General features: G+C 43.8%; 1 protein-coding gene across 3 annotated transcripts in view; it reads left to right on the forward strand.

Moving 5' to 3' along the window:
• The first annotated feature begins 270 nt into the window (after positions 1-270).
• The window catches only part of LOC143297532 (E3 ubiquitin-protein ligase TRIM45-like), a 21324-nt gene continuing 9243 nt past the window's right edge, over positions 271-12351 (forward strand). The window contains exons 1-6 of one of the 3 annotated variants that reach the window (XM_076609942.1): positions 271-319; positions 3544-3681; positions 5307-5959; positions 6703-7137; positions 8683-8713; positions 10519-10613. In XM_076609942.1, coding sequence (XP_076466057.1) covers positions 5309-5959; positions 6703-7137; positions 8683-8713; positions 10519-10613 — 1212 coding nt within the window. In that variant the 5' untranslated portion in view covers positions 271-319; positions 3544-3681; positions 5307-5308. Of the gene's footprint in view, positions 320-352; positions 582-3543; positions 3682-5306; positions 5960-6702; positions 7138-8682; positions 8714-10518; positions 10614-12351 lie in introns of those variants that run through there. The other 2 variants (XM_076609944.1, XM_076609943.1) reach the window with 2 other exon arrangements.

The raw sequence follows: 12351 nt of genomic DNA on the forward strand, positions 1-12351 counted from the left end.
ACAGCATGGACACTTTTCTGATGTTTGAACATTCACCAAAGGCTATGGAACCTTTAACCTTAACGAGATCTTTGACACAATAATACAAAACTCAGTGGGCGGAGAGAGAGAGAGAGAGAGAGAGAGAGAGAGAGAGAGAGAGAGAGAGAGAGAAACGCCGAGCTGTGATTTTTTTTCTTTTCTTTTTTTGATTAAAAAATTTTTTTACGATTCCCCAGTTCGGGTGTTCTCGGAGCTGCTCGTTTTATAATCATGTTCAGCCCACGGTAGGTAACTCTTCCTTTTTCTCTGAGCCACCATCGAGGAAAGGAAGTTTGAGGTTAGTTTTCTGTGACTGTGTCTAGTACTATCGATAACAGTGGAACTAGTAATTTGTTTCTCGTAATGTTTTCAGCGTTGTTTTATATGGTTACAACATCTCAAAATAAGTTGAAACAGATTTATTTGCTGGTCACTTGGCATTCTGTGATCGATGATGAGAGCTCGTTTCCGGGATTGGGAAAGGTTTTACTTTCGGTTCATAATTTCTGGAATCTGGAACGATACGTTGCAGGAACCTGTGCAGATTATCGTCGCAACGGGTAATGGGAGCGCATGGCTTGATTAGTCTATGAATTTATTTATTTTTGTATGAAGCGCAAATTATCCTCATCTGTAGATAAGTTTACTTCACTATAATTTGATTTAATTATTTTGAAGAAAATGTTATATTCTGCTCCAATTGAAACAGTTTTTCTCGAGTTGTTGGCCAAGATGTCCTGGTTCAACACTGTGTCTCCCTAGCAGGGTGGGCTGGGGGTGGGAGGTCTACTGCTCCAATGGACACCCTGTCCAGTTTTGTTTGTTTGTTTTTTTTTCACTCGGAAAAACAGTTTGTCAAATGGAAATGTTAGAAACAAAGAGGACAAGATCTTTTTACCATCCTGATCATATTTTAGGTTTATCGTCATCAGCCTCCTTCAGTCTCGAGAGACAATGGCTGCACCAGAAATGTAGTCACTTTAGTAAAGCTAGAGTGGCCTCTCCAGATGCTGGCCTGGGCAGATTGATATGGAGGACAAGCTGTTGTTTAGGTTTATATACATTGTGAAATTGTCTGCACCATGATACAGTTCACGGTGTTTGTTTTAATTACATTTTGTAGTCGTTAAATATGGTAACTGGTATTGCTGATGTCGTGTGATGTTGGGAAGGAGCGCCTATCTGATTAGTACAGACTGAGTAAGTGTGTGAGTAGAGGCTCTTATGCCAGTGTGGTAAGATGGCTGCAACCCCCACCCCCACCACCACCAAGGAAAAAAAAACCAGAAAAAAAGAAAGAAAAAAAAAAGAAAAGAAAAAGAAGATAAAGCCGACATCAGTTCATGGCAAGGTATGTCACCCCAACTACACATGAAATTTGTTATTGAAATTGTTTTTCTGTTGACACAGAATTCTCTCCCCTATTTATGTGTTAACAAAGATCCCAAATTCTTACTTGTACTTGTATTTGTATACTTGTACTTGTATATTGCGGTGTTGAAGGCCTAACCGGCCTGTTCACCGATCCAGAAATATCTCTCACTTGTTATGCAGCATGCGTGGCATATTAATGGTGACAGGCTGGGTCGTACAGTGTAGGCAGGCTCTTCCAATGCGTGTCCAGTCTGTTTTTAAAGGCGTTTACTGATGGGGCAGTCACCACACTATCAGGGAGGCCATTCCATACAGTGACGACTCTCCGGGAAAAATACCCAGCACGCAAGCTCAGCCTGCAATGACCCTTGGCCAGCTTGAGGGTGTTTCCCCGGGTGTCCCTGCCTTGAAAGAGGTGCAGCACGGGTCGATCTGTGTCGTATATTCCGTGTACGTACTTGTACACATCTATCATGTCACCTCTTGTTCGGCGATGTTCCAGGCTAGGCAGTCTCAGACTAGCGAGACGCTCTGGGTAGGACAGCTGCTTCAGGGAGCCTATCAGGCGGGTTGCTCGCCTCTGTACATCCTCTATGTCAGTGCGTAGGGTCTTATGTCTTGGCTGCCAAACTGAATGACCATATTCAATGACTGGTCTCACCAGGGACTTATAGAGCGAGACAAAGGTTTCTGGCGTGAGATGGTCGAAAGACCTTCTTATGACCCCTAGGACTTTGTTGGCTTTTGCTGTTGCATGTGCCACATGATTTTTGAAGCTTAGGTCTTTGTCCACCAGTACACCCAGGTCTCTCTGTACGTCACTCTCCTCCAGCCAATGTGTGCATTCCACTCCCAGAGGATCCCGTCCTCTCATGCAGTAGTGGGCTGCTTCCTTAGGGTTGCCAATCTTAGGACGCTGCATTTATCTGGATGGAAACGGAGTTGCCAGTCCATGGACCATTGCTGTAATCGATTTAGGTCCTCTTGAAGCATACCCCTCGACTCACTATTCCTTGTTGTAACTGGCCTTGCACTTGAAGCTGGCCCTGCTGCAGCTGTCCTTGCAGTTGTCCTTGTAGCTGACTGGGCAGTTGACCCTGCTGCAACTGTCCTTGCAGTTGTCCTTGTAGCTGACTGGGCAGTTGACCCTGCTGCAGCTGTCCTTGCAGTTGTCCTTGCAACTGACTCTGCAGCTGACCTTGGAGGATGTGGTTCTGCGCCAGTTGCAGGAGGGGAAGTTGCTGCTGTTGAAGCTGTGCCATCTGTAGCGGTAACGACAGGGAGGCAAGCGGTTGCTGAACCATTCCAGCCAGCGGCTGCTGCTGCTGCTGCTGTTCAAACGCGGCCAAAGATGCCGTCACATCCATTGCAACCATTGGGTGAGCCACACTACCACTCGCTCTGTCTTGGGTCACTTGGAGTTGGAGTTAAGCACACACCATCACCAGGCAACACTGGTAGCGTCCTTCCCCAGACAGTGATTGGCTATGAAAATCGGGAACACGGAGCAGATTCAATTGTTAGATTCAAGATTCCTGAGCCATTTCTTTTCACCCATTTTCATAGGTATCCTTTTCTCCCTAATTTGATAGGTATCCTATCCCCCCCCCCCCCCCCTGCCCCAACCCCCCCAGCCCCCTGTGAGCAAGTATATTTATTCCCAACTAAAAGGAGAATAGGACCACATTTAGCATGACCATTATATATAATCTAGCACTATTTTGTTGGTTGCAGTTATTTTGCTGATGATACCCAGCTGCAGAAGTCTGCAGAACGTAGCCAAATAGTTTTGATTTAGTCAATGCAAGATTGCATTCTTGAAGATAAATCCTGTATGACATTCAACAAACTCAAGCTAGTTGATAGCAAAACTGAACCTCTGATTATTTCCTTTAAGAATGTCCACACAGAACTGTGGCTTTCCCTGACTTGCTTGGCTGGTGATGTTACAGTTCAGTTTTCTATGTCAGCAAGGAACCACAAAGTCACTCTTACCCAAGCTTTAGTATGCGCGCTGAAGCGGTCAGTCTGATACGAACAGTCATTTGTGAAGTTTGACAGATTAACTTTGTCAGTAACTTTGGGTTGAACTCTTTGTTTCTGCTTTTGTGCTTTCATGAATCAACTTCTGTGATTCTTTTCTCACAGATTGTCATCATGATCTTCTCTTCTGCATCAAATTAAAAAAAAAAACACCTTCAAAACTGTGCTGCTCAACTGACTCTCAGAGTCCCACATACTCTGGCTACCGCCATACTCCATACTTTGCACTGGTTCCCCATTAAGGTGAGAATTGAATACAAAGTTGCATGTCTGTACATTTCTGCTTTCCACTCAGCTGCACCTTCCTATCTTTCTGACCTCATTTGTGCTTACACTCTCTTAAGAACTCTCAACTCTACCTCTGACTGTTACCTTCTAAAAATTCCTTGAGTGAGAGAGGAAGAGAAAGTGGTCAGGAGTGGTTCATGTAGTCTGTAACTTTTTCTTTCATGTGAAGCACCTTGAGCTCTTAGAGAGGGTGCACAAATGTACATTAATATTATTATTGTTATTATTATTAATTATCATTATTATCATTATTGTTGTTGTTGTTCTTATTATTATCATTATTATTACTATTATCATTCTGCTGTAGTGGACTCACAAACCATCATAATTAAGTGCAGTGAATGTGAAGTAGTTCAGGTGTACTCTGAACTGGCCAGTTAGAGTACACTTACACTGTGAAGAATAATTGTGTTGTCAGGTTGATGTGTAAAAAAACCCCAAAACATTAATATTTATCATTTATGCTACCCAGTTAGTTACCAATGTAATTGTTACAAAACAGTCAAGGGGGGTAGAAATTTGAAATTGATCATAAGCCAGTTTGTTAACAGGATGTAAGATTCTTTCATATTGTTTTAAGGTCATTGATTGTGGCACCTTGTACTTGTAGCTGTTCTGATGGTTCATTAATTTTTTGCTGAACATTCAATATATATCAGTTCTGCTACCAGAATTGTTTATGGTCAGATTTGTGTTTTAATAGTAGTTGATCATTATTGTTGCTAAATATTTTCCTTGTGACCAGCCGCCATGGCGAAGTGGTTAGGATTGCGGACTGACGGCTGGGAGAATGCTGGTTGGAATCCCAGCGTAGGTGGGTTTTTTTCAGCCCATGGCTGGCTCCTACCCAGAGTTTAATTTTCTATGGGCTTAAATGGGAAGACTGGGACCACACAGTCGATTATCATTCACTTCACGGATGCGTCTGTGGGTGTGTTGCTCTAATTTCCTGACCAACAGTGCAAGTGTCTGTATCTCTCAGACCTGGTTAATGATGGGATATCATTATGACCGGCAGCATAGAGTAAAGCCTTATTACGTAGATGATGGGGTAGCAAAAAAAAAAAAAAAAGTTTCCTTTTGACCTTTTACACACACGGTCACACAAACACCTGCACACATGTAGCCATGTTGTCATGGTGGCAACAGCCAGAAAGTGCAAATGTCTAAATCTGTTTCAGCAGTGAATATTCACAGACCTAGTTGTGAATCATATCGTCTGGGGTGGTTAATGTCTATATTATACCAGAAAATAGAAAATAGATCTGTTTTGTTGTTTTACTGGCTGCTTGCTTCTGACACAATCAGCTGTATTGTTAAGATACAAATGAATAATTTTGTTATTATTGCTGAAATAAGTTGATTCTGGATTGAGGATCATTCTTGACTCATATACTTTGTATTTTCTGGACAGACACCTGCAAGGTCTGTAACATGAAAGCACATAGATGTGAACAGAACTGGTGAATGTGCTGAATCAAGGTCTTGAATTTAGAACATTTCTTTTACAAACACAGTTCTTGAATACCCGCATTTTCAGAACAGTCTGTACACAGTCTTTTATCAACTGAATGTTTCAGACATGGCAGCTGCAGCTACAAGTGACGTGGAGTGCCCTGTTTGCCATGAAAATTTACAGCAACCCAAAATCCTTCCCTGCACGCACCTCGTCTGCCACAAGTGTGTGGTGTCTTGGCTGGAAGAGGCCGGCGACCAAGGTGGCTGCCCTTTATGTCGGGCACCTATTCTTCCAGCCTCCGACAAAGGTCAGGGTGACCTTGCCTCCCAAGTGGATGCACTGCCGACGGACTTTGCTATGGCTGTTGTAGTTGAGAGTGAGAAAGCGCTGAGTGGCAGCCATGTCTGTAGCTGTTGTGATGATACAGTGGCCACCGTGTACTGCCTTCAGTGCTGCGTTAAGCTTTGCGCCCCATGTGCTAAAACCCATTCTAAGATTCCAGCACTTCAAGACCATGTGACAGAGAAGCTGAGCGATCTGACCGCTGAGCAGCTGGCCTCACACCCCCTGACACCCTGTGTGAACCACAGCAGTAAGCAGGCAGAGCTGTACTGTACAAGTCATGAGGAACTGGTCTGTGGACTGTGTGCTTTCTCGGCTCACCGCCAGTGTCCTGATGTGGGAGGGATTGGAGACGTGGCCACAGTGAAGAGGGAGGAGCTGAAGAAACACATGCAGAAACTGGAGGAGAAGGAGGCTGCTGTTGTGGCAAAGGTTCAGTAGACCCCCACACCCACCCCCACCCCACAACTATTGAAGAAAAAAAAATTGAGAGAGAACATGATTGAAAGAGAGAGAAAGAGAGAGGGAGTGATTTTGTTGGAATGAGTAGGTTTTTTCTACTTGAAATGAACACCTCTGGACTGAAACATTTATCTTCCTCAAATATGAAAGAAAGAAAAGATCAAATTGAAGAAATAAGCAGGATGGGACTAGACTGAAATGTTTAACCCCCACAAGATGAAAGATAGAGAAAAGATCAAATTGTAGAAGAAAATAGGGTGGGAAAACATTTTGAAATAGGGAGTGTCTAACTCAGCAGAACAGTGGCTCAATTATTGAGGTTTCAAGAAAAGTTGTTTTGGGTCAGTAACAAAATGCAGTGCTTGATTAACAAATGTTTATTATTTTTGCACTATGCTTTAATCACAAACATCAGACATACATTTGGGCAAGTCATCTGGTCATCTTCAGTGTGTTAGTCTACACTAAAAACATACATGCTCACATATATGCTCAGACACCCCCCCCCCCACCTCCTTCACACCACCCTCAATGCATAGACATGCACACAATGTGGCAGAAGGATCAGATGAAGAGAAAGAAACAATTGTTAACACAGTGTAAAGCAGTAAAACTGTGCTCAGCTGATGTAATAAACCATGGCATGTTTTGTGTTCTGTGCAAACCGCATTGTCAGTAACAAAAAGTATTTAAACTTTTTCTTGTCCCATCAGATCAACCAGATTGACACCCAAGTGACAGATGGCAAGGGCCAGTTCAAGGCCATGAGAGATGAGGTCAAGGTCACATTTGATGACCTGCAGATGTCAGTGGAGACCCGGCGTCAAAAGCTAAACGCTGACATTCAGGAGAGAGAAGACGCCTTCCTGGCGGAAAGAAAATCCTGCAAACTGGATTTGGAGGACCAGAAAGCTGCCTTGTCTGCTCATAAAACTACTGCTGAACGGCTGGTCTCTTCTGCAGCAGATGGTTCTCTGCTGGGCATGATGGGAAAGCTGATGTCACGCCTGACTGGTCTGGAGTCGCAGAAACTTCCTGACGACGCCAAGACAACAACAGGGAATCTGGTCCTGATGTCAGATGTTGCTGAAAAAGTCAAGAAAGCTGTGGCTGACTTCGGGATGCTGACGGATTCTGCCCAGATGAAGGTATTGATTTCTTTGTATTTGGAAATGCATTGTGATCTTGTCAGAGTGATGTGTGAACTGTGCGGCAGATTCATGTCATTGCTCAGCTGTTACAGAGATCAGTTAAAAACAGCATCTTAATGGGTGTTGATAATGACCATTTTCTGAAAACTAGGCTTTGAAAGGGGGTGGGGTAGAGATGCCTGACCTGTGTGTAGACCCAACACACACAGCATTCATGAATACAGAGTTGCAGATATTCAAATTTCTCTAAACTGAAATAAAGAACAAGGTCAGATAGGGACAGAGACACTGCATTTGTGTGTCTGTGTGTGTGTACGTGTGTGTGTGTGTGTGTGTGTGTGTGTGTGTGTGTGTTTATTTTCTGTGCAGTACTGGTAAAATAGGCATTCCAATGAACTGTCTTCTGTTCTACATCATTTATATTCTGTTTTGTATTGAAAGAAAACCTGCTTTGTTGTTGTGGTGGTGGTTGTTGTTTTTTACACTTTTCCAGCTGAATTTGATTTCATAGAAAAAATAACCAAAAACAACCCTGAAACAAACAAGACAGTTACTTGGTATTTTTTAGACCTGTTTAACACAAATTTGAAAATATGTTTGTCTAAATTGTGGTATTTTTTCCACAGCTGAGTTTATTGTCAGTTTTGTGTGCACTTACGTTTATTACTTTCTGATCAGATGACAATATGGACTGAGCGTCTTGAGAAGAGGGAAAACTGAAGCGCTACACATTTTGTATTTTTGATAGCTGGCAAGATAACCCAGGGACTGTACAGACTGTTTTCTTTCTGAAGCCTTCTGCTGTTTTCATAGTGATGACTGGACAGAGGACAGGAAAAGAAAGGCAGCAGAAGGGTAGAAAGAGATGTCAGCTGGTGAGAGCAGTGAGTTGGGAGCGTGTCTTTGTTCCCCCTGGTCTGTGTTCCCCAGGTCTGTGTTCCCCCAGTTCTAAAGTACCCCCAGGTTTGTTTCACCAGGGCTGTGTTCCCCCAGGTCTGATTTCCCCCAGGTCTGTGTTCCCCAGGTCTGTGTTCCCCCACGTCTAAAGTTTTCCCAGGGATAATATGTTCCCCAGGTCTAAAGTTTCACCCAGATCTGAGTTCCCACCAGGTCTATATTCAGCCATGTCTGTGTTCCCCCAGTTCTAAAGCACTCCGCCCCCTACACCTCGGGGAATATAGACCTTGGGTACAAAGACTGAAAGGAACTAAACCCAGAAGCTGTTAAATTGGAGGAATATAGACCTTGGGGAAACATGGATCGGGGGAACATAGACCTGGGGGAGTATAGACCTGGAGGAATGTAGATCTGGGGGATTTTGGAACTCTGGGAACAAAGACTTAAAGGAACAAAGACACAGAAAATGTTAATTTGTTGAAATATAAACCTGGGGAAACATGGACCGGTGGGAATATAGACCGAGGGAACTTAGACCTGGCTGAAAGAAAACTGGGTGTATATAGACCTGGGAGAACTTAGACATGGGGGAACATTGGGCCGACCCCAGTGAGTTGGGTTAACGTCCGTGTGGGCTGTGTGCAGGGTAATACAGCTGACAGGTGCCTTTGGTGTGGTGAGTATTGTTACGCTTCTTTCTTCCTTCCTTCCTTGCTGACCTCACCTTCCACCCCCTCCCTCCCCTCCCTCCCCTCCCCCTGTCTGTCTGTTTATGTGGACGTCTGTCTCATCCTCTCTCTTGCCTCCTGGGCTGTCCTCTGTCTTTCTCTGTCTTTCTGTTGGTCTGTCTGCCTTTCTTTCTCAGCTCTGAACTTTGTTGACTGGAAAACCTTTCATTTGTTTGCCATGAATACTGTGTTGTGTCTGACGACAGTTATCATGACTCTCAGGACTGATGGAGAATTTGTAGAGAGTGCACAAACTGAAGTTATTCCCTTTGTGTCCTTGTGAACACAGACGCAGTTCATTGCATTCTGTCCTGAATTCTTAATTCTTAATTTTTTTAAAAATTTTATTACTATTATTATCATTATTTTTTAATACTTTAATAAGGATGTCTACTTGTCTGATCCTGGTGGTAAGATTTGGGGGTAGGCATGTAAGCATAACCTCACTCATTCAGTCTTGGTATTCCTTCCTCTGGCGGTGTTGCAGGTTACACGAATTTGAAATTTTCTTCTTTGTTTTCTTCATTTTCTTTATTTATATCTTTTTTTCTTTCTTAAATAGCATGTGATTTTTTTTCTCCCTTTTCTCTCCTTTTTATAGTGTAGATATTTTGAGGGGTAAATTTTGTGCAGAATTTGTAGTGCCTTTCCTTTCTGTTCTATTGATTTCTTTCTATCACAGTCTGTCAGCGCATGTCTTCATTGATGCTGATCCAGTCAGAATACCTGCTGTTATCTCATACACGTACATAAAAGGCTGGGTGCTGCATCACATGATGTATGTGTGTGCTGCAGATACTGGTATTGCTCAGGTAGTCAGCAGTATCTCTGTTCATCAGTGACTTGCTTGCTGTGTCTGGTCTTCGTAGCTTCTCGGTTGTTGTTTTTTGAAAGTAGAGGTGTTGCTTTCTTTTCTGTCTTGTCACCTTGTGCACCGTTCCAGTGGCATTGCCCTCAGATCGCTCATCCCTAGTTCTGCATACACCGCCACACCAGGCTTGCTGTGCTGCAGTCCCAGCACTGGCAGTCTACATGTGGGTCTGCCATGAAGCCACACACCAAAGGAAACCCTGCTCTGTTGCTGAGTCACTACAGCTTTGCTCAGTGGCGTCTCTTGTCATTCAGGACACCACATAGTAAGGCCCTGATGATAATCATTGCTCAATGAGTTAGTCGCAGAGCTGAACAGAGTTAGCGTCTCCCCTGGAGTGGAGACCTCCACCACATGAACAGTCTCACCATGAATGTGTCCACACTGAAGACTGACACAAAGTGACCACAGGAAGTGGAGGGAAACATGGGGGTCAGATGTTCTGTGACTGATGCCCTGTGCTGTAGTGATTGTACACTGTGTCTTTCACTGTTTTCCTCTGATGAGGATGTGGACAAGAGGAAGAAAGTGAGTGATGAAGAAAACCTTTATGTATTCTGTCTGTGCAGTATTTCTCCCTTTTATCTGTAAGAAGCGAAATTGAGGAAATGTCCATGTTTTGAAGAAAGAGATTGACTGTGAGCTACAGGAAGATTGGATTTGATCCAGGATTTGGCTTTAGTCACAGAAAGATTAATCAAATATTATTTGAGTCCCAGGAAGACTGCCTGATTTTGAATCACAGGAATATTGATAATGAGTAATTGGAAGAACATTTTTTTCAGTCACAGAAAAAAATCAGGAAGATGGATTTAGAGTCACAGGAAGGTCGCTGTACTAAGGAAGACCAGGGTGTGCTGCAGCGATGATTCTGTGTTACAGGAAGATTGCCTCCCAGTGAAGGACCAGAGTATGCAGCTGTCATCAAAGTTGGAGATCGTGTCAGGCGGGGGAAGGGCTGGCGCAGTGGATATCAGGTAAGTGCACAGCTTTACAGACTGCCTTGTGTGGTTCACAGTGGACAGTTAAAAACAACCACAACACACACTGAAAAAGATGTCTCACACAGTTCCTGGCACTGTGTGTCCCCAGCTCTTGGTTCCACCTCAGGTCCCTTTCAGCCAGCGTTGATCAGAGTGCCAGTGAAGATCCTGAGAGAAAGGGATGTAACTCCTCTGTGTGGATCTGGATCTGGACGCAGGGTGGAAAGAGGCCAGTGTTGGTCATAGCACTGGTGGACCTGCTCTTTGAACAAGAGGTCTATGTGGGATCAGATAGAGAGAGGGGGAGGGAGAGAAAGGGGGTGGGGGGGGGAGGGTGAGAGACCAAGAGGGAGGGAGAGAGGGGGGGAGGGAGGGAGAGAGACAGAGAGGAAAAACAATGAAATGCAGACACAGGTTGGCCCAGGTGTTTCTCTCAGGAAGGAACGGTATTCTCTGAAGAGGATACTGGAGTCACTGACACCTGTGTCAGCAGTAGTTGTTTGTTGTTGGGATGGATTCACCATCTTGTTGTTATTGTTGTTGTTGTTGTTTACCTGCTGCCCCTCACTGGACCTTGTGTCTGTTGATGCAGTGTGTGTGCTGAGTGTGGACAGAAAGCAGTGGAGATTACATTTTAATTCAAGTGTCTGCAGTATTTATTATTATTATTATTATTCTATTTCCTAGTTCAGCAGCATACAGGTCCAGTTGACCTCTGTCTCATCCCTTACTCCCAGCTAGTACCTCACTAACACCAAGGATCTAGAACTATGACAGAGGGAGGTGATAGGAGTTTCTAGGTGTGGACCTGTTTGGCACAATTTTCATGAGGAGTCTAGTTGTCAAAGGGAAACAACTGCTACAAAGACAGCTGAAACATTGCCCTTGGATGTGCGGTCTCCTCATGTTCAGAGTAAGACCATGCTTATGGTTGTCAGTGAATGTAATGGGTTGATATTTTTTACATGGATACAAACATTTGCTATTGAAAGGCCTGTTGGTGAGTAGTTTATGTGTATGACAAAATGTAACTGTATTAATGTTGTTGTTTTTTGCAAAAGAGCACACTTTTGATTGTTTTTGGAACATGGTGGTGTTTGTTTTATATTCTCTGTTTGCTCTGTGGTATCAGAATACAAAAGCTAAACAGTGAGTCATAAGGAAAATAAACAACAGTGAATGTGATAAGCTTTCCTACCTCAGCATACATTTTGGTTTTATTTTGCAACAAAATATCACAGAACATTATACAGTGGGGAGTAAACTGTCAGTGGTGGTGCTCAACAGCTCGATGTTTGCTTCCTGTTCCAAGGAAACTGCTGGAGTTTTATGCACACAGCCGTGACTTCTGCCTGTGGAGTATAATTACACAGGTTTTAACTGCAAACACACATGTCTGTCTTGTAGTGTCCTTTGAAAGGCATGACATCTGTTACTGCATTGTGCTGGCTGGCTTGTTTCTGAAGTTATCAGAGCTGGAGATTTCTTTGCCCCTGGTTCTGTGTGTGTCTGTGGTGTCTTGTTGTGGGGATTGGAACTGACGACCCAGTGAGCAAGGTGAGCTCTGACAGCATGTGCAGAATGTTGTGGGCGCTGTCTGCGTTCTCCAGCAACACAGTTGGTGTGTTACCCAGTGAAGGCGCCCTCACCATCAAAGGCATTGTCACTGAGGTGTTGTTTTAAGGAGTGAGAGGATGATCATCATAACCTCACCCTGGAGGCAGCCAGACTG

This window comes from Babylonia areolata, chromosome 22 (genome assembly GCF_041734735.1).
Source record: "Babylonia areolata isolate BAREFJ2019XMU chromosome 22, ASM4173473v1, whole genome shotgun sequence".
In the NCBI taxonomy this organism is placed as follows: domain Eukaryota; kingdom Metazoa; phylum Mollusca; class Gastropoda; order Neogastropoda; family Buccinidae; genus Babylonia; species Babylonia areolata.